This window comes from Phascolarctos cinereus, unplaced genomic scaffold (assembly GCF_003287225.1).
Source record: "Phascolarctos cinereus isolate Bilbo 61053 unplaced genomic scaffold, phaCin_HiC Scaffold_726;HRSCAF=1367, whole genome shotgun sequence".
Taxonomy (NCBI): domain Eukaryota; kingdom Metazoa; phylum Chordata; class Mammalia; order Diprotodontia; family Phascolarctidae; genus Phascolarctos; species Phascolarctos cinereus.
Window position 1 is genome coordinate 344,096,896 of NW_027556098.1, and position 27,721 is coordinate 344,124,616.

The window sequence follows — 27,721 nt, forward strand, 5'->3', positions numbered from 1 at the left end:
CACCAAGATATTGTTCAATTCCTATCTGTTCTTAGTACTCATATGCAGAGATGTAACCAGAAAGGAAATAGCTACATTTTTTTTCAACAAAGAAACCGAGTTATAATAGGCAAGGACTTGAGACTAAATAGTTACAAGTAATTGGCATGTAAAACAGAGAGAAAATGCACATGTAAAAAAATATCAGCATTTGTAACTAGCAACTGGAATGAAATATTTGCATATTGCTGGTATTATAAACAGTCTGATAGAAAAAGTTGCATGGGCTACAAAGCTTTGCAAATACATTCACTACATACATATAATCTTATGGTGTGACTAGATAAATATCTATCAGATATGTGAAGGTCATTTCAGGGAAGAAGGAGGCACTTAATAAAATTACATACATTGTTCCTTGTTCAGTGTAAAGGCAAAGTTATTTAAAAGGAAAATTGGCCTGAAATATTTTGCCAAAGACTTCAAAATCCTGAACCACGATAGAGGACACTGGTATAGATCTCTACTACTTTTCTTTTTCTTTTAAATTTAATTTATCATATTTCAATTAACAAAACATTTTCTTTGTCTCTGACTTCTACCTCCCCACCCTTTGAAAAAAGAATGAAAAACAAAACTTCTGTAACAAATATACATAATCAAGCAAAACAAATGCCTGCAAATATCCAGAGATATATGTCTCCTTCATTTTGAGTCTACTCCTTTTCCATGTGGAGGTGAGTAGTATGCTTCCTCATCTTAATATGCTTAATTTAGTCGTAAGCTTTATAGTTACTTTTTTTTTGAAAACAGTAATTTCATTTTTACTTCATGGATGCCTTTTGTTCATAAATTTATTATTCTCTTTTTCCATCTTGGTTTATCTTCATTTTCACCAATTTGTCCTTTAATTAGCACTCTTATGTTTTGCTATACAATACTTATACCAAGAGATATGTTACATAGCACACATTTACTATTTTACTTACACTTAAAAGTTCAATATGCAATTAGAAATTGGCTTCTTTAGCCAGTTAGCACCAGATTCTGTGAAATTGTTAAAAAAAAAAGGGGGGGGAAGCAGAGATATGAACTTAAAATCGATCATATTTGAAAAGTAATTTTACTAGACATAGTTTTTCATTATTTTTTCCCTTTTGGTTCAGACCTGTGATTTGACCAGAAAGGAGAATATTAAGGGAGGAAACTACCTCTTCAAGATGTTTAATACCTCAAAAATTTAGTCTTAAAATGCTGCCAGGGTATACAGAGGGGTTAGTTTGTCTATGGTCACAGCTAGAACCTGATAGAGACAGTACTCAAACGTAGGTCTTCTTAGTTCCAAGGCTGACTTAATCCCTATAACACATTGTCTTTATTTTCATTATTACCGGGGATTATTTTCATGCTTTATCCCAGTTAAAACTCAAGTAAATTTGCATAATATTTGAAATGGTTGCATATCATTGATAATCATATGAACTTGGTCTTTTCTGTCTACTAAGTTAACATGAAAAAACCATCAACAAGTGGTTAGAAAGTAACTGGGAAAATATGGCCATTAAGATACTCAATGATTTTTATGTTTCTGTAGGGGTAGTTCTTTTCTGTTCCTTCACTTAAAAGTGTCGCAGGACTCTACACAGAAGAGACACCCCATAGACAGGTGCTGTGCCAACTAATCCCATCTCTCAGATGAATAGAGCTCTGATCTAGGAGCATCGGTAATAGCACCCATAGGGGAAGGAGAAGAGTAATGAGAACCAGGATCGGTTAATTAGAAATGAAGCAGAGGTTGAATTGTTGGTATCACAGTAGGATTTCACTGCTGGAGATGGTTTAATTTTGGCAGGGTTTCCTGTGAAATTGAATATTTTAAGAGAAAATTGGAACAAAACAAAAAACCAAGGTACTTAGACAAAGGCAAAAGAAAGTTTCAGGAGTTAGACACGTCTAATGAGACATGCCTTAAGCCACATTCTAATGCAAACCAGTAGAAAAAAGCCCATCTTTGAGTCCTTTGACTTAATTAGCTTTAGATCAAGGGGAGGGCTAATTTTTTATATTTTAAATGCCCTCAATGTCATTTCTGTTCTTAATCACATATTCTGAAATGTAGTCTGCATTTCCATTTTGAGGTTGGCTATTATCTAAAGAAATCAAAAGAACTGGTAGAACCCTAGAGCAATTTACTAATTTTAGAAAGTCAGAAGTACTGAGAAATGAAAGTCTTAACCTATGTGTTTCTTTGATTTTATGAATCAACCAATAAATCAGTCTACAAGCATTTGATACCTACTATGTGCAGGCAATCATTTTCCCTCTTAGCTTCATTTTCACTACCATGCCATTTTAGAATTATTCCCAAGAAAACAATTTTTTTAAAAAAATGAAATGTGTTAAGGAGTGAATTGATATAAACTAGTTGCTTGCTATCATTTGAGATTTGTTTTTTTTTGTTGTTGTTGTTGTTTGTTTATTTCATAAAAAAGCCCTGTGTCAAAGAGAATATATGAACTGGGAAGTTCTAAAACAGAGTGACAATACAAGCACAGAATTTTAACCCCATCCTTACCACCATTGTGCTGGGCAAATTCAGACTTAGGATCTCATATTAAGAGCTGGAATAGACTTCAGAGATCATATATTGTAAGACCTTCATTTTAAGGATGAAGAAAATGAGCCGCTGAGAGGTCATGACTTGCCCAAGGTCGTGCAGGTAAAGTAGGAAATGATAAGTGTAATGATTCAAACCTACATCCTCTAACTCCAAACAGAATGTCCTTTCCTACTTTATCATGATGCCATCCTGTGGCAATCAGCTTCTCTGTGTGTTTCATCCTATTAAGAAGAAGAGTTTTAACTGACTTCACAAGGTGGCTAAAGAGATTAGATTGGAAAAGTAAATGACAAGTATGTTATGTGAAATAAATGTGTGAAATAATAATCAGTTAGAAATGACAAAATACTTATTTTGGATACATCAGATTGGATTAATTGAACATGGCTTTCTAAGGTAATTCTTGCCTTTTGGAGGCCACTTTTTTCAGATCGACATAGCTAGGGCCACGTCATCCTGCAGATAAAATATTGGGTTGTCTTTCTTTCTATGGAGCTGTTTCTAGAATACACAAATAGAGGAACTGGTATTTCTACATTCCTGACAGATGACATGGTTATGTGAACAAAGCTTGGCATAATGGACAGACTGGTTGTTTTGGGGTTCTTCTTCGTTTGACTGCTGGGGCTTTTCTGTGTATATATTAATTAGCAGTTTCTGAGTAAGGCATTTTGTAAACTTCAACTGGTTATATAAATGTAAGTAGTTATTATTACTTGTCAGTTTCACTTTTTAGTTTCTATTAGAGGAACCATGTTATAGTAGAAAGAATACTAGACTCGGCATGAGGAGACCTGGGTTTGAGTTCTAGCTTTGATAACTTCTCCTGGTTTAACCATAGTTAAGTCACTTTAACTCTCCAAGCTTCATTTTCCTCATCAATAAAGTGGGGATAATAACACTTTACATACTTCAGAGGAATATTACAAGGAAAGTATTTTGTAAATCTTAGTGTTATATAAACGTGAATTATGAGTACTTCCCTTTAGTCTGTGCAGTGGCTGAAGAAGAGAATTTTCAATTCAAGTAGGATGTACTTTTTAATACAATTAAAACAAAAATAAGAAAACATTGAGATTGATGAATACCTACACTTTTAAAAACAAAAGAGATTTTGTATCTGAACCATGTAACTGACGCAGGCATATGTTGAACTGATTTCTTTAAAAATACAATGGAAATGTAACTACATATTTTAAAAAGAAAAGGCCCTTCTGTTCAAAGGCATAATTACTTGATCAATCTTCTCTTTAGCATGGTCATTTAATATTTACTGAGCATCAAAATTATGAATGGGGTTGAGGGGCAAGGTATCTTTGTGAAAATGAGAGTCTGCCTCTCTCTAACCCTGGCATGTAGAGTCCACTTTGTGGGATGGAATCATGAGTGAGAAGGGCTTTTAATGAGCCCCTTTGGGTGCTTCACTAAGGAAACACCATTGGGTGAGGTCCAAAATGGAGCTGCTTTATAATAACAAGTTGTTACAATACTAAAGATAACAAGAGTTTACAGAGACAAAAACAGTGCCTTGAGTATAGTAGGCACTTACCAAACATTTGTTGAATTTTTAAAAACTGAATTTTGATATATTTGTATCTATAATATTCAGATTCTTATAGAGTAGAAACTTAGTGGGACATGGTTTTCAGTAAATTAACATGGAGAATATTACTGATGACATACTGAAGTTAAGTATTATATTCCATTCTTTTTAATAAAATGGGGCTGCTATTTGGATAAGAGTTCAAATCTGCATTGTTACAAGCTGCTTTATAGTTATGTGAAATGAAAATTATTTTCCAGAATTTTCATTCATATTTTATAAATACAGATGTGTGGTGTCAATGGCAAAATGGTATTTTTTGTTTTTTTTTAATGACTAATATTAGCACTCAAGAGATGAGGTAATAGAGTGGAAGGAGCACTAGTCAGGAAGACCTAGATTCAAATCATGTCTCTGACACAAAGTCAGGTAGTCAGTGAAGATTTATTAAGTACCTATTAGGTGCAAGTCCTGAGTTAAGCACTGAGGATACAAAAAGAGGCAGAGAACAGTCCCTGACCTTAAGGAGCTCACAGTCTAATAGGAAAAGTAGCTGGGAGCTTATGAAATCACAGTTCCTTCAAGTATTAGTACTTTCTTCTTGTTCTAGGCGTGCAGTGTCCTTTTAGCTTTAGAGTTACAAGAAACCTTAGAGATCATAGGATCAAAGATTTAGAGCTGAAAGTTACCTTGAAGATATCTAGCCCTTCTCTCCCCCTCCCATTATATAGATGAGGAAACTGAGGCTCAGAGAAATTAGGTGACTTTCCCAAGGTCAGACAAGTAATAAATGGCAGAGTAGGAATTTGAAGTCATGTCCATGCCATACCTGATATAACTTTTGGTTCAGGGAAAGCTTTATAGTAGGTTAAGAACCAAAAAGGGAAAGAACCAGGTTTTCTGTTTTCTTTACAATTCCTCACAGCAGCTAGTAGAACTAGCTGCACACAGTGAGTACTCAATAAATTTGGACTGACTGAAGCTTAAGCAAATGTATCTTCAATTTACTTGTTAATGTGAAAAATAAAAACAAACAAAAAAGATTCACTAGTGAATGAATCCTTGGCACAATCATAAGTTTTACAGACATCAGTGACATTTATTTTTAATACTATGAGTTTTCGGTAGGATGCCATCTCAATCAAGGGTCAAACAACAACTTTTGATCATCTTCCAGGAAATCGGCTCCATTCCTGCTCTAGACAACAGGCATTTTTTTTTCTCCCAAACTGTGAACTCTTGACAAAATGATAATAATGTGTTGGAAATGAAAAAAAAAATCCATCAAATAGTTTAAAAAAAAATCTATGTGAGGCCAATCAATCTTACTATAAAATACATTCTTTCAGGAATCAAATATTTTTGTGGTTAGGAAGCACAAGCTATAGATAAAGGTTAAGATATTCTATATACTGTAGTAAATAAAAATGGATTTCATTAGAGAACTCTGAATTTCCTCCTATTTAAAAGTCCCATAGACTTAAGAAAGTTAGGCTGCACAATTTTAACTCAGTTTTCAGACACTCATTCTTTGCTCCCCAAACCAAAATGAACTTTTTTTTAAAAAAAAAAAGAGAGGGAGAAGAATAATAAAAGGAAGCACAAAGATTTCTAGATCTTTAACAGGGAAAGTTGTGTGTTTATTCGGTTCTACATGCCATGAAGTATCCAACAAAAGCATAGCTAAAACACTCCTCACTATGAGATGGAATTTGACCTAAGATGGGTTTCTAAAGGTATTGATTATTGGAGGTGTCAGAAGGCTCTTGTTATAATGGTCACAGCTATAACATAGTCTTGTGGCACAATCATGAAGGGTAGCTTTGCAGTGAGGCTTGGTTTGTGTGTTCTCTTTTTGCTGATGACCTAATACAAAGTTAGGTGAGATTCTATACTCTGTACAAATTGGCCCAAACACTAAATAGCACATAGTTTATAGACTGTAGCAACAGAGCTGATGTTCAATTCATTCAAACTATGAGGTAGCCAAAGAACACCTAACTATTGGCCAGAACTCTGGGTATGGGTGCTTCCAGATGTCTTACCACTGACTTCCTGAGATTCAGGGCACTATGTGGATCTGCCTGGTAAGATATGCTGCTTGGGTGCCCTTGAAATATAATTGAACCATGGTGAACTCATTTATTGAGTGAGGCAATCAGACTACTCTGTTCTTTCTCAGAGATTTCTTGTAATGGTGAGTTGTCAAGCTGCCTAAGGGAAGGGAAATCCATACTATATAATCCCATTCATCTCAGTTTTCTTCCAACCACTGTAGACACTTGTTTTCCCAAATCAGAAGGTTAAGGGTATACATCATCACTGAGATTTCCTTTTCCCTAAAATTTTTGCGTGTATATTTTTGTGTGCATGTGTGTATATGTATATATGCACACATACATTTATTTGTATACACATAGGCATAAGGGTATATATATATATATACATGTGTATATATATATTTAAAAGGACTCTAGATGTTGCACTAGAAGATTATGGCTGATTCACAAACATGGGTTTTGCAAAGAGGTTTTTCTGGATCAAGGAGGACTTTCTTTCATATCTTGTGGGGCCTTTTTGGGGTGGCAGCTATAAAGCATTCCCTGCATCTGGATCAGTTTCTAATTAGAACATCCCTAAAATGTTTCATCATCAATTTAACCCTCATACATCTAAGTATGACCATTCTGCTTATGCACGCTAACTGAGGATTCACCTTATCCCAGGAGATAGGAAGCTGTCATTCTCTACAGTATTTTCAAGAGACACCACCATTAGACATCACTATATTAATAAATACAACATCTTCCAATGAAGTAGGTGCTGTTCCTTTACACTCATTTTCTACAAGGTTCTAACTAACTACAAAATATAGGACTTGGAGTTGCAGGGGTTTTCTAGGCTCAATTCTTTCAGAAACCTGTCTTGTGTATGAGTTTTGACATTCTGTCTTCTCCAGATGACCAAGCCCATGTCCTTTCCCATATCTGTTGGTATGGTCAACAATTATAATTTACTATATAGTAGTTCTACAACCCATTATATACCAGGACAGAGATGTCCCATTTCCATAAAAATGTGCTCTCTTCTAGACAGACCATATTCTTTGGTTCAATATAAATTTAAATAAGCAAACAAAACAATGTGGGTCAGGGGAGGGTGAGAATCAGATCAAATATTACTGAAAGATCTCTTCTCTTTCCTTCTCCCACATAGTTTAAGAAACCCGAAACTTGTGGATTAAGAGATAGCCCTCATCATGGTTCTGTGCTGTCTTCATTTCTTGGAAAACTTGTCATGTTAAACAATGTATTTCCCATTCTGCCATATTAATGATAAAGAAGTTCCTACTAACAAACTGAATATCCTGAATAAACAACATGAAAATTGCACCTTTGAAGTTCATACACAGTGAAAAAGACAAAGAACAGACTTCCTCTTCTATTGTTCATAAGATCTACTAGCACCTTTGGATAATTTCTTCTTCACGGTCTTGAGAAATTGCTACAGTGAAATGTCATTCCGTCTCAGTGTTGTCCTTTCAGTGGCTGGTACTGCTGTGAAGACACGAGGCTGAGCTTTTGGCAGAATGAGAGACTGGGTTCGAAGTATTCATGTGTTTGTAGAAAGAGAAGAACGAGTTCTGTCCGTTCACAGTAGTACACCCTGGGTTCCTTTCTGAAGTTGATTTGCAGCACCTGACATCAAACCTCCGAGCTGTCGCTAGTGTACCTGTTCTGAGGCATCATCGGTTCAGTGCTCCCTGATCCTGCTGGGGCTTCCTTCTTTTTGGAGCTCTGTTTCCTCTTTAGCAGCAGTACAGTAATTGCAATTAGACAGATGGTAAGCAAGCCAGTGGCCACACCTGTGATAACTGTGATGAGGTTTACTTCGGAGTTGCTGCTGTTCAACTCCCTAGGAAGAACTCCATCCAGAGGAACTTCCCTTTGGGGGATCTGCCTCCTATTGGTACGGTCCAGGGCTATGTGCTGGATATTTGTTCCTCTGTTGTTTTCAGCCCCAATTTCCTTGGCAAGTTGGGGAGCATTTCTGGCCTCTCTTTTCTTTCTATTCTGTGTGGATGCCCTAAGTATCCCAGAACTTGATAGAGAGTGGTACTGGTACTCTGCACTCCTTTTGCCGATACCTCGGTTAATATTATCTTTTGATCTGACTGTATAGATTGTATGTATGTACCATTCCCTGCCAAGGGAGACCTGGAAAACAAACAAACAAAAAAATTGTTATCAGACAAGCTATTTGGCCAGTCTGTTAACTGGGTCCTAGGAAGTCAATAAAGGGTGGTTTTAAAGAATGTTAATTTTACTTAATTTGTTGTATTCATTCACTCATTCAACAGATATTTGAACATTTATTTATGAATCAATCAACAAGCACTTATTAAGTGCCTACTATGTTTCATGCATTGTGGATAGGAATAAAAGCTGGACCTATAATTTCATTGGTAGAGGGAATTCCCAAGGGAAAAATCTTCCTCTGCCAATGCAGGTTGCCATCTTTTCTGTGATTTATAGTTTTAGAGAGTTGCCTGTGGCATTTAGAGGTTGAATAACTTTTCCAAGATCCCCAGATCCCAAAGACTAACTCTTTACTCACCTGAAATAGTGGTGTTGAGTCAACTTTAAATCCATCAGACCCAGGCTGCTTAACTAAGAGAACTGCTTCCGGATCATCTGCAGCAAGTTTGGCATTGAACAGGACATTTCCAAAGCTAGTGGCTTGGGTCTCTGGCTGAGCTTTGTCCTAAATGATAAAGGAAATTATTGGCTGCTGAATAAAACACCACACTTTGTAAGCCAAGGTTACAACTAACATCCCTCCTTTCCACCTTCCTTCCTTCCCTCTTTCTCTTTCTCCCCCTTCCATCCCTCTTACTCCTCCCTCCCTCTTGTAAATAAAGAGCAAAACAAATTTTCTTCTGTGTGACTAAGCTCAGGAAGACTAGATGGTTTTAGTAAGACTAAATTCAACCAATTGGAAACCTACTCAGTGCCTTAAGCCATGGGGACTTACCACAATTTTAAATCTATACAGGAGAGAAGGGGAGTCTGCTAAGCAACCATATTCAGCATTACTTGGACTATATTTAGGTACGTATCCATCAGCTCCAGTACATAGGAACACTTTCTCAATGCTGCAGTAGAAGGAATCACCCAGGTTCTGTACAGGATCCACCATGACTCGACCATAAATAATATCACCTGGAAGAAGAGATAGGGTAGACTATCCCTGTTAACTCCTGTGAGAGAGGCAAAGGGGTCACTTTCTTGGCACAAACCAATCTCTGACCTGTTTCTAGGCATATAGAAGGCCCCTTGAGGGGTGTCCAAAGGTCTGATCTATTTCAAGACTTCTCTTGGAAAACCTGCTCTGTGTCATGTCCATCCGAGTAGGCCAATGTAGCTCTTTCTGTAGTGGTTAATACTAGGTCAAAGGCAGGTGTTCCACTCACAGGTTGGCCCAACATTTGATATTGGATGCATCCCATTATAATTTAGCTCATTTTACATAAATAAACTTTAAAAAGAACAGAATAACACACTCTGTGAATTAATACTTGAAAACTAAAGGGTCCTTTAAAGAGGTCATTTAGGTTTCTTTTCTTTTTCTTTTTTTTTTTTTGGCTAGGCAATGGGGTTAAGTGACTTGCCCAGGGTCACACAGCTAGTAAGTGTCAAGGGTCTGAGGCCACATTTGAACTCAGGTCCTCCTGACTACAAGGCCAGAGCTTTATCCACTGCACCACCTAGCTGCCCCTAGGTTTCTTTTTTAACTTAAAAAATAGCCTGAAAGAGAAACCTAAAGCTATTTCTGAAGCACCTGCCAGTTAAGATGACATTAAAAAATGAAAAAAATTTCTAGATAAAACTCATAATAAGTGTTTCAAAAGATCACTCAAATCTGCAGAGAAGTAACATTTAAAATAATGACAAAGTGTTTGATATAGTTGGGAATTAAACTACCAAGACACGTACGCAAATATAGCTAAGGATTTGTGATTGTTAGTAGGGAAATTTGAGGAAATTAAGACAGGTAATTAAGACACAACTTGTGAAGTATCACAGTCTCAGATTTGGAAATAGAACCCAGAACTTCATGACTCCAAGACTAGCATTCTCTTTACTAGACCATAGTACCAGGATGTATGTTAGACACATAAAGTCAACTGTGAAATAATTTTTGCACAGATAACAATAAAAATAATTATATAGAGACATTCAATAAATACTTCCAATTTTAATCTACATAGTTAATGCTATAATGATCAAAACACCAATCACACATATGTCTATTACACAGATATCTCTCCATATCCACACACACTTTTTTTTTCCTTTCTAGAGCTATATAGGGAGTTCTAGGTGAGGAAAAAGAAAAACAAAAGAGTAAGGAAGTATTCTCACATCGCAATTATCCTCTAAAGTAGAAACTATCAAAACTATCTGATAATAGACAAAACATAGAAAAATGGATTAGTGGAATAGGTTGGGCAATAAATTCATCATTTGTGATGCTGAAAGACAATATAATTGGCCCAGAGTTCCAAAGCCAACATACACTGAGAAAGGGACATCACCCCAAGTCTCATGATTCCCAAGGTTTGCACACCTCTAGCCATTAAACCACACTGCCTCTCAATCATGTTGTTAGTAATTAATAAAAATATATTTTAGATATGGAAAAAGATTATGAAAACAAGATTCATATGTATACTACTGTGTTAAAGACAATATACAAATATTTTAGAATGTGTTTAATAATTGGTAAGAAATAGAAGTCATAATCACAGATATAATAATTTATAATCTTGCAGGGTTTTCTGTTTGCTTCATCTTACAAGTTCATCTTATTTTCTTCTCCAATGCTTATAAATACATTGAATCCCTATAATTATTATGGAAATTCAAATAAAAATACATTTATGTATATGTGTATATTAAAGATCATCAGGTAAGGGTACTTTTCCCAGAAAACATCCAATTCCAATGGACATATGAAAATAAATTTTAAAAATTATTTTTGAAAGTCTCCCAAAGAGACAGTTTATTCTATATAAAAATAACTGCAAAAGTAACAGTCTTATAGACATACTTGGATAGCAGCTGGACCAGACCCCTTTCTACATGTAAACATACCTTCTGTAAATGCAACATCACTCTCCTGCCCAAATCCCATTGATCCATCAGACAACCAGAGACTCTTCTTGGATAGGAGGAACATTTGTGTGTTCAAGCTAAACTCTGCTGCCACAGGGTCACTGACCTAAAACCAATCACAAACACTCTTTAACATATCCACCTTGAACATTGTGAAGATGCCAAAATAAAACACTATTTTCTCACGTGCCCAGGAGAACACAGCTTTCGATATTGTCTGCATGCTGTGGATAACCTCATTGTAATTTAGTATCAGTCACTTAGCTACTGATTTACTATGTTGATACTATGGCAGGAGCTGTGATTATGTTTGCCCTTTTTGGACCTATTAGATCAATATAACAATGTGATTTCATTGGTGGAAGACACTGATATTGACCATAAACCATCTGTTGTAGGCCATGATGCTTTGAAACAGACTTGGTCCAGCTTAAATTAATTTCCCACCAATTGGATTGTTTGGAAACCCAAGTGTGGGACCTTGGGGTGAGTATATAACAACTGCCTTATTTATTGGCTTGAGGGCTTCACAGAACCCATGGAACTTCTATAGGCTACTTTTACCTGGGGAATCATAGAGCATGTCTTAGGACATATTGTAGGAGAAAGCTGAGAAAAGCTATGTATTCTTTTTTCTTTGCTAGGAAAAGTGAACAGAATTCATTACTTAGGAGAAAACTCTTAGAGAATTGTTGCCTGAAATTCAGAGAAGTTAAATGACATTCACAGAATTTGAGCCCGGGTCTTCAAAACTATACCAACTTGTCTCTTACTTCCTGCCTGTAAGGCTCAGGAAAGCACTAAAATGATGGGTCAAACTGTCTGTGAGGGAAAAAAAAAGCAAAAATACTACCAGTCCAGACCTTTTCCACTTGTTTGTCTTATGGAATGCATGTGGTTAGCTTACTATTAGCCAACACTCAGTATTACTCATTGAACCCTATTCACCTCCAAATCTCTTTTATGAAGAGCAACGTTACATAGCTTGGACCAGTATTAAAGTGTAAGGTTTTAAATTCTCCTTAAATATCAAGGCAAAAAACCCCCAACAACAACAACAACAGTAGAGACATACAAGTATACCTCAGGGAGTTATCCCCAAGGTTGCCTAGAGAATTCTACTGAGTCCAATTCAGGGGAGACAAAGTCCTTAAGATGTCATTGCTTTATGCAGTGAACTCGGCTTATTTAAAGAATTGCTCCTAGGTACATTCTGCAGTTTAAGCAGTAAGGACAGCATGAAGAATTGGAGAGAATACTAAATTCTGAGTCAGAAATCCTGGGTTCAAGTCCCAGTTTTGCTACTAAATCCCATGACATCTTGAAGATTTTGCCTCTCGTCTACAAAATGAGATGGTACTAAGGATCCCTGTAGCTCTAAATCTTCCCCCCCTCCTTAGGCAGTTGGGGTTAAGTGACTTGTTCAAGGTCACACAGATAGTAAGTGTTAAGTGTCTGAGGCTGGATTTGAACTCAGGTCCTCCTGACTCCAAGGCCAGAGCTGTATTCACTGCGCCACCTAGCTGCTCCAAGAATAATCTATTTTTTTGTTTGTTTGCTTTTAGGCAATTGGGGTTAAGTGACTTGCCCAGGGTCACACAGCTAGTGTCAAGTGTTTGGTCTGAGGCCAGATTTGACTTTAGGGCCAGTGCTCCTCCAGATCTAAATCTTATACCCACAAGTAATCCCCAACAGATCCCTCACACTGCCATCTCAGTAAAAAATAAGGCAAGAAGCCTTTATTAAGTGCTCAGGATGTGACAGGCACCATTAGAGGTACAAAAAAGATTTAAAAAAATCTAACAAAAATAGTCCCATGTATCAAGAAACTTAAATTTGAATGGAGTAGATAACATATATATATATACATACATACATATATATGTATATATATGTATATATAAAACAGATATATGTAACACATGTATGTGTGTATATATGTGCACACATACATATATATGTCTAGGTAATACAAGTTATATATACAGAATATAGGAATAAAATCTGAAATAAGAAGCTATTAGCAGCTGAAAGGACCAAGGAGGGTCTCCTGCAGAAGGTGGGATTTGAGCGATAAGAGTTGGAGTGTCTTTTTCAAGGAACTCCAAGTAGACTAGAGTAGCTAGATTGTAGAATCTAGGAAGGGGAGTGAGTCGTAATAAGTCTGGAAAGGTAGAAAAGACAGATTTTGAAGAGTTCTAAAGTCCAACAGGAGAGTTAATATTTTACCTTGGAGGTGGGAGGGAGACACTGAAGAATTGCTCTGGTAGCCGAGTAGAGAATAGATTGGAGTGAGGAGAGATGTGGTGAGGAAGCCAGTTAGAAGATTAGTGCAATAGCAGGCTACTGCAGCAGTTCAGGTGAGAGGTAGTTTGAACTAAGGTTGCATACATGTATGAATGAAGAGAAGGGGAAACACACGAGATGTGTGAAGGAAGATTTGGTAACCAATTGGATATGTAGAGTGAGTGGAAATAAAGAGCTGAGAGCAAGGGTTTTAGGCTTGAGTGACCAGAAGGATGGCAGTGCTCTTAATAGTGATGGGACTGTTTGGAAGATTTGGGGGAAAATGATGAGCAGTTTATAGGATATTACGTGTATTTCAATTTTTATTCTAATTCTAACTTGTTTGTGGGCTAATTTTTAGGTCCTGTTTATTTTTTTTCAGGCTTTGACTTATGAGTTTGTGCCAACTCATCTGTGTGCTATGCTAAGTACCATACTTACCTTATTTATGACATGGAAAATATGACTGAACATATCAACACTTTGCCTATAATAAGGATTACTGCATATTCAATAATACAGAACCTCAGAATCTCATCTTAATTTGAATAATGTTTTATTATTGTAACATGTTTAGAAGATATTTAACTATAAGTTACATACAAATGGATGTAATTTCAACTGTGAATACCATTTTCATGGGAAAAATAATGCTATAATTTTTTTTTAATGTTGGACATTTGACATGGAATACATTGGTTAAAGGTGACCTCTACTATTATGAAAACCTTCCATAAAGCAACACAATAAAGAAATAATTCTCTAAGAGTTACCTGCTGAAATCGGATGTCTAGGTCAAATGTGTTTAGCTCTCTGGGGTTACAAATTACTGGTGAGCTGTATTCCTGATGTGGAGAGGTTGTGCATGGTATCAGTTTCACAGTATACGTTCCTGAGTAGTCCCTGACCTGGGAAAGGAAAAGAAAAAATACGTACATTCAGCTAAAAAGCTGAGCAACAATAAGGTAGGAGCTTTTAACCTTTTCAGTATCATGAACCCTGCTGGCAGGGAAGATGGTAAAGGGAAGGAATTATATTGAAGTGCTTTTATAAAAAAAATGTTTTTAAAAGTTCATGGATATCTAGCTAAAACCCACTGATTTCCAGCCACCAATGAAAGAAAATAAAGGTAGATCTTTTATCAATTACCGAAAAGTCAGAAACAAAGCTCCATTGTTGGACTGGCTGGTTGTATGTTGGCTCACTCCTTATGAGGCGGAGAGAAAAAGTCAGGCCAGGATGATCAGCTGAGATGATCATAGAGCTTGTGGAAGATGCTATAAAGACAACAACAACATCAACAATAATGGTGATTATAATACTTGGCATTCATAAAGCACTTCGTTTTAAAAATACTTTTTTATATACATCGTCTCCTTTGTTGCATACTCTCTGTAGTAGACAGGCAAAGGAGGAAATTAAATCAGAGAAATTAACTTGTATAAGTTAAAATGAGTTGCATGTTGCAATACCAGAACAAGACAACCAATCTTTTTGTTTCTTCATGATTGTTTCACTATATTGTACTATTCACTCAGTACAGTGTGATATAGTGGAAAGTACATTTTTTGTACATGTTTGAAGTCAGAAGACATAGTTTGAATTCTGGCTCTGCCTCGTTGTGTGATTCTGGATCTTTTCACCCCTCTGGGTCTCAAATTCCTCACTGTAAAATGAGGGCTTTGGACAAGAAGATCACTAAAGCCCCTTCTAATTGTGAGATGGTTCATTGAAATACTGTTTAGGGTCTCTTTTCTAGTGAGTTAGAGGTTATACACATTTCTAGTGCACAGATGCTATGAGCTGGACTTAATATAACCAGTTACAGTCAACACAGCTGGGCAAGTCTAATTTAAGTACAGAATCTATTTTTAAAGACTCATATGAGGCTATGTCATACTAAGATTAACTTTAAAATATTTTAGCTTAGTAAATTATGTCAGAAAGTCCATTTTTCAATAGATTTTCAAGACTAATAAAATAAAATTATTTTGATTGATTCTTTACTTCTTGTAATTTGATTTCTTTAAAGATACAATGAGAAACCTTCATTATCTGAGCGGCTGGTTCATTCTCTCTGTTGTCAGAACACATTCAGGAACAAGGAAGAAGAGTATGGATGAGGTTCTTATCCCCTGGAAGCCTGCCAGATATATGCACACTTTGGAATGGTGGGAATTGGTATAATAAAATAAAAAGTTAAGTATTTTTAGGAAAAGATCTTAATTAAAAAACATTTCTTTAAATAAGGATTTTTTTTCAGCATTTCAATCATTGTTGACTTTTTTTTACAGTTAGCTTGTAGTTTAGGATGGATATCTCACAGAGTAGCACTGCGGGTGAGATTCTCTGCATAATATCTATAAACCACTGTTAGAAAAGTCAGTTCATCTTGAGGAAGAAGTTGAAATTGTTTCTCTTACAATTCTATATTTTTAAATTTTTCCTTTGATATATCAATCAATCATTTCCTAATTATAGTCCCCCCAACTTTTCCATAAAAAATTAAGCAAAACTATTTAATATAGCCATTGTTGTTGAAGGGACATATAACTTCCTACTTTAAAAAAAATACTATTTCTTACTAGAAAGGAAATTTGTTTTGATCTTAGTCATTTGAAACTCACATTAACCTTCCTAATTTGTTTGATTTTGGACATTTAATTTGTCACCTTAATTTACACCATTTTCATTACTGTATATATTGTTCTTTTGATTCTAGTTTCCATTGAGATTTAATTCTATTCAACACAATTCAATAATATGTTAGTACCTACTGTCTGCAGAACAAAATGCTAGACACTGGGGAGCTAGAATTACTATTACAATGCTTAATGATACAAACAGAAGGTATGGCTACTTTTTGTTGTTTGTATATAAGAAAAAATATTATTAATAATAAGAATATTTTACTAATAGCACCTTTGTACTATCCTACAATTTCAAAGAAATAAACAAAAGCAAAGGAGGTGCCTACCCTTGTAGCAGCTAAGTGCACAGTAGATAGAGTGCTGGGCTTGAAGTCAGGAAAATCTCAGTTCAAATCCAGCCTGAGACACTAGCTGTGTGATCCTGGGCAAATTATTTAACTTTGCCTCAGTTTGCTTCACAATAAAATGGGAATAAAAATACACCTACCTTGCAGGGCTGTTGTGATGATCAAATAAGATAATTGTAAAGTGCTTAGGACAGTGCCTTGACACCTGGAAGGCACTATACAAATGTTTATTCCCCTCTTTTTTCCTCCCACATTGGACAGAGAATAGGCTTTAAAGACAGGAAGACCTGTTTTCATATTGATTGAATAGCTTTAAGCAAGTTATTTAACTTCAGAGTGCACTAGATGACCTTTAGGACAAAATTACAGAGAAGGTGGTGACTTGGATTATAGAAGGAGTTTCCTCATTTGAGCATCAGGGATGGGGAACCTTGGGCCTTGAAGCCACATGTGGCCTTCTAGGTCCTTGGGTGCAGCCTTTTGATTGAGTCCAAGTTTTACAGAACAGATCCTTTTCTTAAGTGGATTTGTTCTGTGAGGTTTGGATTCAGTCAAAGGGCCACCCTGGAGGATTTAGATGACCATATGTGGCCTCAAGGCCACAGGTTCCCCACCCTACCTATGCCAATGAAATCATAGGTCCAGTCTCTACCTCTAGATAAAAGCAATATATTATAGATCACATCAGTGGTTATGAAATGTTTTTGTTCATTGCCCAGTGTTATTTTTGCTAAAAGGATCATGACAGACTCAACATTTGAGTTGGTAACACTAACTCAGGAGACTTGGGTGTGTATATGTTCATGCAATTGAAAGTGTAAGTTCCATAATAAAATAAAAAGTTAAGTATTTTTAGGAAAAGATCTTAATGAAAAGAGGGAGAAGTGCTCAGACTGATAATATTGCAACAATAAATGCTATAGAATTTGGCAAGAGTAGTGTACCATGGCATGCCCTTTGAGAACAAGTGGATTATAGGAATATAATCCAGGATGTCAATGAACAACATTCAATCTTTTTATAGAAAACTGACCATGTGATGCATTTTAAAAGCAAGATTTCTGTCAATGGTCAAACGCACTGAAAAATTCGAAAACAAAAATTCATGTCTTATTGGGAGACGATAGGAACAGGAAAACAAGCTCTTACCAGGGTGGGACAACACAAACAAACCATGGAATCGAGCTTCTGTCTTAAAGTTTACAACCAAACGCCCTTCCTCGCTGATGCGCATGCTGGTCGGATAAAGGGAACCTATCAGGCAAGAGACCAAATAGCATTGAAAAAATATAAAAGAACAAGAGATCCAAGTCAATTTCTAAGAACAATAGTTCAAGTATTTTAAAAATTATTTCAGATTGTTAAACTTTCTTGGTGCTTTCATCAAAGAAATCAGAGAAGAATTCTACAGGCATGTGTTAATGGCAGCAGCATTTGGCTTTCTCCCTATCCCTGGAGTAAAAGATGTCTAGGAATTAGAAGAAACAAAATTGGCCAAAGTGGATTCAATCATTGCACTCTGAAAACCAAGCAGAACCACTAAGAGTCTTATGCCTTATGAAAGTTCTCCTGGAGCTTTAGCCTACAGAAATGAAGTCGGCATCTGAAAACCATGACAATCTCAGAATTAGGAGTTTGAATTAGGTCAAGGCTTGAAAGGTATCTGCATTCTGCAGATTCTACTAAATTCACAGGTTTGCAGAAAACAATTGTTCCAGGAAATCTAGCAGTTTGACAGGATTTGGCTTTAGCTACAAGAAGGAGATGACGCCTTTATGCTGGAGAAAAGAAGCATAAAAAGTACCACTAGGAGTCATTTAAAATACGTGGGGTTTTTTTTTAAGCAAAAGGAAAAAAATCAGTTTGAAGATGATCTGCGAGTAATTTTTCAATAATATCATGACATTTGACATAGCTATTAACAAAACTATAATCCAGTTAAGAACATGAGTTTGCACTTGAAATGTCTCTTCAATTCTCTTGGTTTCTCTATTTTTTAAAAAGGTTGCTATGGGCATTGTGCCACAACTGGGTATGTAACTAGGATAACACTGTATTTTTGAAAGTAAACAGTACCCTGTTTGATTAATGGGACTAATTAACTGCATATTTCTGGACTTTGAATCATGACTCTGTAATGGGGATGGATCTAACTAAGGTCATGAGATAATATACAGAAAGTTCTTTGCAAACCTTAACATGTTATATAAAATCACTGCCTAGGAAAAGTGAAAACATGTGAAAAATAGCCCTATACCGACATGTCACCATAGTTACAGGAAGTTCTTTGCAAACCTTAACATATTACATAATGATCATTGCCTAGGAAAAGTGAAAACATGAAATATATCCCTATACTGGCACTTGTTACCATAGTTCTCCGGTATTCAAACTAATAACCATCTCACAATGACAGTTCAGCATATGTTTCTATTGTATAGTGACTTTCAGAAATAAAAACCTATGCAACTTTTCTGATGAGGTATCTCTTACTAGAGGTATCTCTTCCTTTTCAGGAACTGAAATTGGCTTTTACGTTGCGTTGACTGAGTCATGGGGCTATTTCTCAATATACAAATTATTTTGTTTGGCAGAATGTTTTCCCAGTTATGTTAGAAAATTTATATACTGTAATATTTCTGAGTCTTAAATGATACAGCTTTCAATGTACTTAAATTATAAGAGTAAAGTCAAGTGTTTTTCCATGGAAACTGATGCTATTTAAAAAGAGTAATTGAATATATTGAAATTTGTTTCCAATCTTCTGGGAACTTAGGACTTGGGGGAAAATCCTTAGGTTACATATCTCTAGGTCATCCATGGTCCCCAAGGAGTCCTAGGATAGATTCCAGAGAGTCTGTGAAAGTATATGTTTAAAAAAATACATCTTTATTTTCATTAACCTCTAACTGAAATTGAGCATTACCTTCAATTATTAAAAAAGCAAACAAAAATGATTCTGAGGAATCCATAGGCTTTACCAGACTGCCAAAGGGGTGCTTTTTTCATATGTATATTTATGAATGTTAAAGAAACAAATCTATATTTATAAATGTTGAATAGAAATTGAATGGAAAGCCCAGGACCTACCTTGGAGCTCTGCTTCTGGTGGGCTGCCGATTCCATCATTCCACAAGATGGCAGTGTCATACACAAAAGTGAGTCGCAGCTCAGACTTCAGGTCAAAATGCTGCCATCCTCCCACCCCAACAGGGGAGTGGAAAACATAGGAAACATAGAGTGGAACTCGCAGTGTGACATAGGACTGCACTAGATTCAGGACCTAAAGAGGGATGACATAATTGTATTCTCAATTGTATTTAAACCCGAACGTTATTGCATCTAAACCTATGCTTGGGCATCGGTCAATTTACTTCATAGAGTGAACTTTCTTCTTTTTATTTCATTTAATATCATTGGGTAGAGGAATCACTGAAATTGTAACATTTTAACTACATTTTTGTTCTATACCATTCAATTCTGGGTCAGTTAAAGACCTGTTAATAGAACTGTTTTCATATGGAGCAAAGAATTTTCAGTCTGAAATCTGAGTTCACAACTATACAAAGCTAACAGTTCCATTATTTGGACCAATATCTGTCTCCTAGCTGCCCACCCCATTTTCAAAAAGCAATCTGGATTACACGGTAGACAATGAGGCAAAGAAAGAAACATTTCATACCTGTCTATATAACCCTGAATGGGATGCCCCGAAAGTGGTAAGAGTGTTGAGCAACACTGGTAACTGAGTGGTTTATTTGGATCTTATGCTTATTTCCCTGAGGTGTTAAAAGCATAACTGAGATAACTCTAAAGATTTTTTGTGTGTGTGTGTGTGTGTGTGTGTGTGTGTGTGTGTTTGTGAAAAAGAGAGAGAGAGGAGTTATCTTTATACTATAGTTCCATCATGAGATATGCTTATAATATCATAGACTGTAGAACAGGAACAGACCTTATGGATCATCTCATGCTAGTCCAAACCCTCATTTTACAGAGTGGGAACCTGGAACTCATAGAAATGAAAGGATTTGCTTCAGGTCACACACCTAACAAACAGCAGAACCAGTATGCACACCCAAGTGTTTTGATTCCACATTTTTTTCTTCCACAGAACACTTACTGTCATCTCAGGTAAGGCTCCCCATGCCACAGGTCCAAATGGCTTTGCTAAATAATATTCTTTATTACAATGTAAGTCTCTTTATAAAAAATCTCATTTTACTGCTATCTTTTATTTTATAGCATCTCTATTTTGAAACACATGTATGTGTATGTATTCATGTGTGTGTATATGCACCCCCTTCCCTCGCAGCAAACTAATTCTTATGACAAACATTTTTTTTAAAGAAAAAAGAAAAGCAGTCCAGAAAACCAACCAACACTTAAACCCCACCTGACAGTATAAGCAATGTTCCCTACCTGCAGTCCCCTCCCTCTGCAAAGAAGGAAGGGAGGCACATAATTCAACTCTTTCCTGGGTGAAGCTCAGTGATTATAATTACAATGTTCATTTAAAAAAATTTTTATTCCTTCCTTCCTTCCTTCCTTCCTCCCTCCTCCCTCCCTTCTTTCTTTCTTTCTTTCTTTCTTTCTTTCTTTCTTTCTTTCTTTCTTTCTTTCTTTCTTTCTTTCTTTCTTTCTTTCTTTCTTTCTTTCCTTCTTTCCTTCCTTCTTTCCTTCCTTCTTTCCTTCTTTCTTTCTTTCTTTCTTTCTTTCTTTCTTTCTTTCTTTCTCTTTCTTCTTCTTTCTTTCTCTTTCTTTCTTTCTTTCTTTTCTTTCTTTCTTTCTTTCTTTCTTCTTTCTTCCTTCTTCCTTCTCCTTTCTTTCTTTTTTTCTTCTTCTTTCTTCTCTTCTTTCTTTCTTTCTTTCTTTCTTTCTTTCTTTCTTTCTTCTTTCTTCTTCTTTTTCTCTCTTCCTTCCTTCCTTCCTTCCTTTCCTTCCTTTCTTCTTCTTCTTTCTTTCTTTTCTTTCTTTCTTTCTTCTTTCTTCTTTCTTTCTTTCTTTCTCTTCTTTCTTCTTCTTTCTTTCTCTTCTTTCTTTCTCTCTTTCTTTCTTTCTTTCTCTCTTTCTTCTCTCTCTTCCTTTCTTCTTCCTTCCTTTTTTCTTTATTTCTTTTTTCTTTTTGTTTGTAATCATTTCTTATTAAAGTTCCAACAATTTTGTAGCCCATGGAAAAATATGATTAACATGAATATATGTGTAGAGCTTATATCAGATTGTATGCTGTCTGGGGATGGGGAGGGAAAAGAAGTGGGAGGGGGAGAAAATTTAAAACTCAAAATCTTATGGAAGTGAATGATGAAAACTAACAATAAATAAATTAATTAAAATAAATTTCCAACAGTACCACTTTTCCAAGCCCCAAATGGTTCTGTAATGGTAGATTTTTCTTATGTAAGCTATCAAAATCTACCTTCTGTATTGCTAGGCACAGCCTGCTTGTAATGGGATTACTCCCAAATGTACAGAGAGGTTTCCTGCTCTATGAACTTTCCAATTTAAGGCACAAAGCAATCCTTTTCAGGTCCAGGATCCTAAGGACTAAGACACAACATTCCATCTCTTAACTCCAAAAATTTTCACTGGCTGTTTCCTGTGTTTAAAACTCTTTCACTCCTTATCTCCACCTTCTGGATTCTCTGGCTTCCTTCATGTTTCAGCTGAAGGCACGTCTTCAGGAAGAAGCCTTTTTTACATTTCTCTTTAACCTTAATGTCTTCTCTCTGAGATTAGCCCATTTTATGCTCTCTGTGTCTTGTTTGTATATTATTATTTGCCTATCATCTCCCCCTATTAGAATGTAAACTGTTACAAGAAGACCATATTTTTGCCTTTCTTTCCAGATTACGCAATGCCTGGCACATAGTAGGCACTTAAGATACTAGTTGAATGACTGACCAATACATTTTGTCCTAGGACGAGCAAGACTTGCTCCTACTGCTCCTGGAAGATAGGCACAGGGATGGTGACAGCCTTGGATTTTTTTTATTTTGCCAGCTCAACATCTAGTGTAATGCCTTGCCCATATTAAGCACATGGTCATTGAGCTGAATTGAACTGGGCAGCAGTCATCATGCCAGGCACATTGTTGGAACTACTCCAGTCATTTATATGGGATAAGCCTGGCCTATATGCTACCCCATATGTGCTGTCTCCCTTCTGTCTGTCCTGAAGCTTTACCTTTCTATCAGTGTTTCCTCCCTTAATTAGAATGCGTTACATGAGAGCAGGTGTTGCCTTATTTTTTCTGGCTGGATTCCCTATGTTTAACCCAGTGTTTAAAATGACTTTTCATTCATTCATTTCAATACATACGTCCATTCATACATGCATACATACATGTCTGATAAATAACCAAGTTACTAACCCTTCAGTTCCTACAGTTGCTCACCAGCTTTTGCTCTAGGTCTACACTGTTATTGTCAAATAATTTCAGTTGTGTCTGACTCTCTGTAACCCCATTTGGGGGTTTCTTGGCAAAGATACTGGAGTGGTTTGCCATTTCCTTCTCCACTAGGTCTATGCATATGAGAGGAAGGGAGTAAATTCTCCATAGTATTACCCGGAAAGTGTCTCAGCTCCTCAGCTCTCCTCTGATCAGAGAGCTCTTCCTAGGCCTTCCATTTAAGCAGACTGCCCAGGCCAGCATTTTCCATCCTGGCCAGCAAGTTATCTTCCTCCCCACCCCCACTCTTCTTAGCTTCTTTTATGTGCTGTCTTCCCATGTTAGAGTGCAAGCTCCTTGAGTGTGAGGCAGTTTTTCTTTTTGCTTGCATTTGTATCCTCAGCACTTCGAGAAGTGCCTGGAAGATGGTAAATGCTTATTAAATGTTTGTTGGTTGACTGATTGACTACCAAAGTCCTACAACCTTTAATATAGGCATTTTTGAGGAAATAGGGAATTTCTGTAAATTACTTGTAAGTTGCTTTACAAAAGGATTTCTTAACCTAGGGTGCACTAACTTCTAAATTGTAGAAGGATATTGGATAGGAAAAAAAATGCATCTTTTTTTTCAGTATAATTGGTTTCCTACATTATACTATTTGTTTCATTTTATGGACTAAAAAGCATTCTTCTAGGAAGGGGTCCACAGGCTTCACCAGACTGCTCATGTCACAAAAAAGGTGAAGAACCCCTGCTTTATAGAAAGGGGGTATTGAACAGTGTGCTTCCCTGAAGTATAAGGGTTGGGATAAAGAAGAATCAACTTGTGGGAGCTATAATTGAGTACTTAAGTATTAGTTACTTAACACTGACTTTAAGCTGACAAGCTATTTTGGCAATCTACACGGCAACAAAAAATATTTTACCTAGGAATCTCTTCACGTTGCAGAACAAACCTATTAATAACTGCATTTATGGATCTTTTTAAAGTTTCAAATACTTTTCTATACATGGTCTCATTTAAGCCTTACAACTGTCCTATGAGGTAGGTGGGACAGGTTAGCTGTTATCCTCGTTTAATGAGAAAAGCAGTGTGCCAAAAATTTAAGTTGTTTGCCCCAAGTCACATAGAAAGCAAGAGGCTAATTCAGGATGAGTACTCAGGTCCTCTGATTCTTAGGCCAGTGTTTCACCTGTTAGACCACAAATGTTTTTACTGAAACATTTTGCTGAGGCATTGGGGGAAGTGACGGGATATGTTTTAGGAAAGATTTATTTTCAGTGTGAAGAAGTGGCTATCCATCATCAAATACCCTGCTGTATTTCAATCACTCAGATTAACTTTCATTTCTTTGGTTTGCTTGAAAGGCTGGTAAGAAAGAAGTTAAATAGTTTAGATGAGTAAGTAATAACCTAAAGGCAGTGAATTCACATCACTGCTCTGGCTGACACACTCTGATGAGACAATGCCTCCAAATCAAATTCTTATAGTCCTTCATTACTAAAATAAGTTTGGCCTTGGAAGCTGATCAAACACTTGGGGAAAATGTCTGCTCAGAAAATGAAATACTAATTGTTAGCGTGTGACATTAGCTGAGTGACGCTATCAATAACTTGTACTATCAGAATAGAAGTAAAGGAGACCTTATGGCCTTTAAGAAATTATTGGCCCCAAATGAGATGCAGTTAAATAAGGACAAATACATCCATTATTGAACTGGCAACAGACACCAATGGACTGAGCAACTTTAATTGCTGCCTCTACAATAATTTGCCCCCTTTTCATGAAATTTAAGTCATAGAATCACCAAACAAATAAATCTACATTAAAGAGGAAGCTCAATTACCAAGCTATTTGATTCCTAGCCAATTAGTATTTTCAGCTACTTGCTGAAATCCATAAAAGTAATCTGAGAAAATATGTTAATAGGCATATCATTAATGCAATTTAGTAACTGATCTTTTAATAGCCTTTTGTTGTTACAGGAAAAGTGATTAATCTATATGTTATGGTCAATTCAGATTGATATTTTTCTATGTGAATTTAATAAGTCCCAATTTTTGTTTAAAAAATGTTCAGAACTCTCCCTTGTAGCTTATAATACGAAAATGGAGAAAACAAGGGAAGGGCAGTATGGTTTAACAGAAATAATACTAAATTTCAGGGTCAAGAAAACTGCATTTTAACCCTACCTTCATTTCTAAGACTTCGATAAAAGTCTTAAAATTTATTCATTTATTCCGTAAGTTTTTCTACAATGCCTGTTATGGACAAAGTACTGTGCTGCACAAGGGAAGTACAAGGACAAAATGAAAACCAGTTTCTGTCCTGAAGGAGCGTACCTTCTATTAGGGGGATTTGACACTTAAAAAGATAAGGAAGCGGAAAATAAATCCAGGAGGAAGAAAAAAACTGACAATTAGTAGTAGCAGTAAAGGAATGCTTAGTTTAAGAAATAGGAAACATTACTGTATCTCTTTTCTGGTCCCAACAAATGGGTATAATTCCTGTCTTTTTTCTTTCCCTTGTTCACTGACTGGATAAAATTAAATAACAGAAAATGAAATTGTTATACAAATTAAAGTGGTTATTGCTTCAATCTGTCAACCTCACCAGACTGCTGTGAAAGAATAATTGGAAAACAATTTATATAAAGTGCTTACTAAATATAATAGTAAATAAAATTATGTAATATTTGTTACCAGGGGAGTCATTAAAATTAAACAGAATAAATCAGAAAACAGAAAAATCAACTTAAAAAAGAAATAATGTCAATGTAGCTGTAACTGAGACAGATTTTACCCTTAAAACAACCTGAATTTAACCCTTGGTACTTTTGCTCTGTCTCTATTTATCCTGTATACAGCTTGCTTTGTTTTTATTTGTTTGCTTATTGCTTATTGCTCTATTAGATTGTAAGCTCCTTGAGGGTAGGGACTGTCTTTTGCCTCTTTTCTTATCCCCCACTCTTATAACAGTGCCTGGTACATAGTAGGCACTTGATAAACGTGTATTGGTTGTTTTATTGATTGAATTATCAATGGACTTCTTTAAATGAACAGGGGAATGAATTTGTTCCTCCTGTTTTCTATGCTGAGGCACAGATAAGTTTCTGGTTGTTCATATTTTACTTAGTCTAGTGACTTTTGGAGACAGAAGACAGATCGAACAAAGACTATGATAGCAGCTGCTGTGCCAAAAGATGGCACTGCAGCAGGACAGGTGCATCTTATGGCTGCGCTTAAAATTCTCAAGCACACCAAGACCCATATTTTCAGATGCACTCATTCATTAACTTGGACACAGAGCAGACATTCATTTACTCTATTTCTTATAAACAATAGACATTTAGGAGAATAGTCTTAATGCCTTATAGTACTGACATATTTTGAAGTTATTTGGTACTGAGGATGAGCAACAAGGAGGTGCTGTAAAGCACAGAAAAGCACACAATGAGATACTAGTTGAATGATTCCTGCAGGGGGTTAGCTGAAGAATTCTTGAGTGCAAAACAAAGCTCTCCCTTGCAGCTCATCATCTTTATATTTGAGAAGGCAAAAGAAATGTCTGGGATGTCTGTTTCCAATCGCTGGGCAATTCTATCTTACAGTCAGGCCAGAATTAAGTTTATAGATGTTTCTCTTTTTCTTTTTTTCTTTTTTTTTTCCTCCCTCCTCTCTCTTTCTGATTGAATTTACCTAATAAATTCCTTTTCATTTTTCAACATCCCCATAATATGCCAAATGAATTAGACAACATAACTAATTTAGTTCCTATTTCACTGTGTGTTTAGAGGAAGACAATGGATCCCTAGTGGAAGAGGGAACGGAGGGTGCCAATAACCACATAATTATTAGGCTTTCTACATACAGTATTTCCCTCTTGACTGGCTTTTGGAAGATCCGATTCACATCCACCTCGATATTATCACTATAAATACAACCAGAAAACATAAAGATGTTGCAGCCAAATGGAAGCCATGATCACAGGTTTCCACACAGAGGTGAATAAAAGAGTTGACAAGTTGGTTTCATCATTTGCCCAAAGTCAACAAGAGACATATTTCCTGGGGAAGGGATCAGGTTGCTTCCTGGTGCTGAAGGTGAGCAGAAATAAACAGATCATCATGAACATAACTGAATATCTATTGCAATGGATGAAGTAGAGGAAATTCTATGAAGAACTTAATATTATCCTCTCACTTATATCAATACATAATTTTATATCCAGAACTTTCCTCTCTTGGTTCTGCGTGTGATTCTCTGGACTTTGCCTCTAATAATCAGCTACCGTCTCACCCTGGAACATCTTTGTGCCATGCTGGTCCCCTTTCCCATTGGAGAGTATCTTCTAGACCATCCATCCTGGGAACTTTGACATGTAATCACCAATGTCCTTTTCCCTGTGCTCCTCGTTTTCATCTTCCTTTTGTGTGTTATCTTTCCCAATTAGAATGTTAGTTCATTAAGGTCAGGGAAAGTCTTCCTTTTTGTTTATATTCATATCCCCAGTGCTTGATACATGGCCTGACATAATAAATGCTTATTAAATGCTTTGTTGCCTTTCCTTCAAAATAAAAATGGGTAATGATAATTCACATTTTTACAGCACTTGAATGTTTGTAGGTCATTTTGCTCAAAATAATCCTCTAAATCACATACTTATCATACTCATTTTATAGGTAAGGAAACTGAAGCTCTAAGATTATACTCATGATTGACATTATGCTAA

General features: G+C 36.1%; 1 protein-coding gene across 1 annotated transcript in view; it reads right to left on the reverse strand.

Annotated features, from left to right (window-relative positions):
• Positions 1–5,750: 5,750 nt before the first annotated feature.
• Positions 5,751–27,721, reverse strand: part of FREM2 (FRAS1 related extracellular matrix 2) — a 210,895-nt gene continuing 188,924 nt past the window's right edge. Inside the window, 8 exon segments of the mRNA XM_020969996.2 lie at positions 5,751–8,359; positions 8,760–8,906; positions 9,177–9,364; positions 11,300–11,426; positions 14,380–14,514; positions 14,756–14,883; positions 17,754–17,858; positions 19,695–19,887. Of these exon segments, the coding sequence (XP_020825655.1) occupies positions 7,847–8,359; positions 8,760–8,906; positions 9,177–9,364; positions 11,300–11,426; positions 14,380–14,514; positions 14,756–14,883; positions 17,754–17,858; positions 19,695–19,887 (1,536 nt within the window). The 3' untranslated portion in view covers positions 5,751–7,846.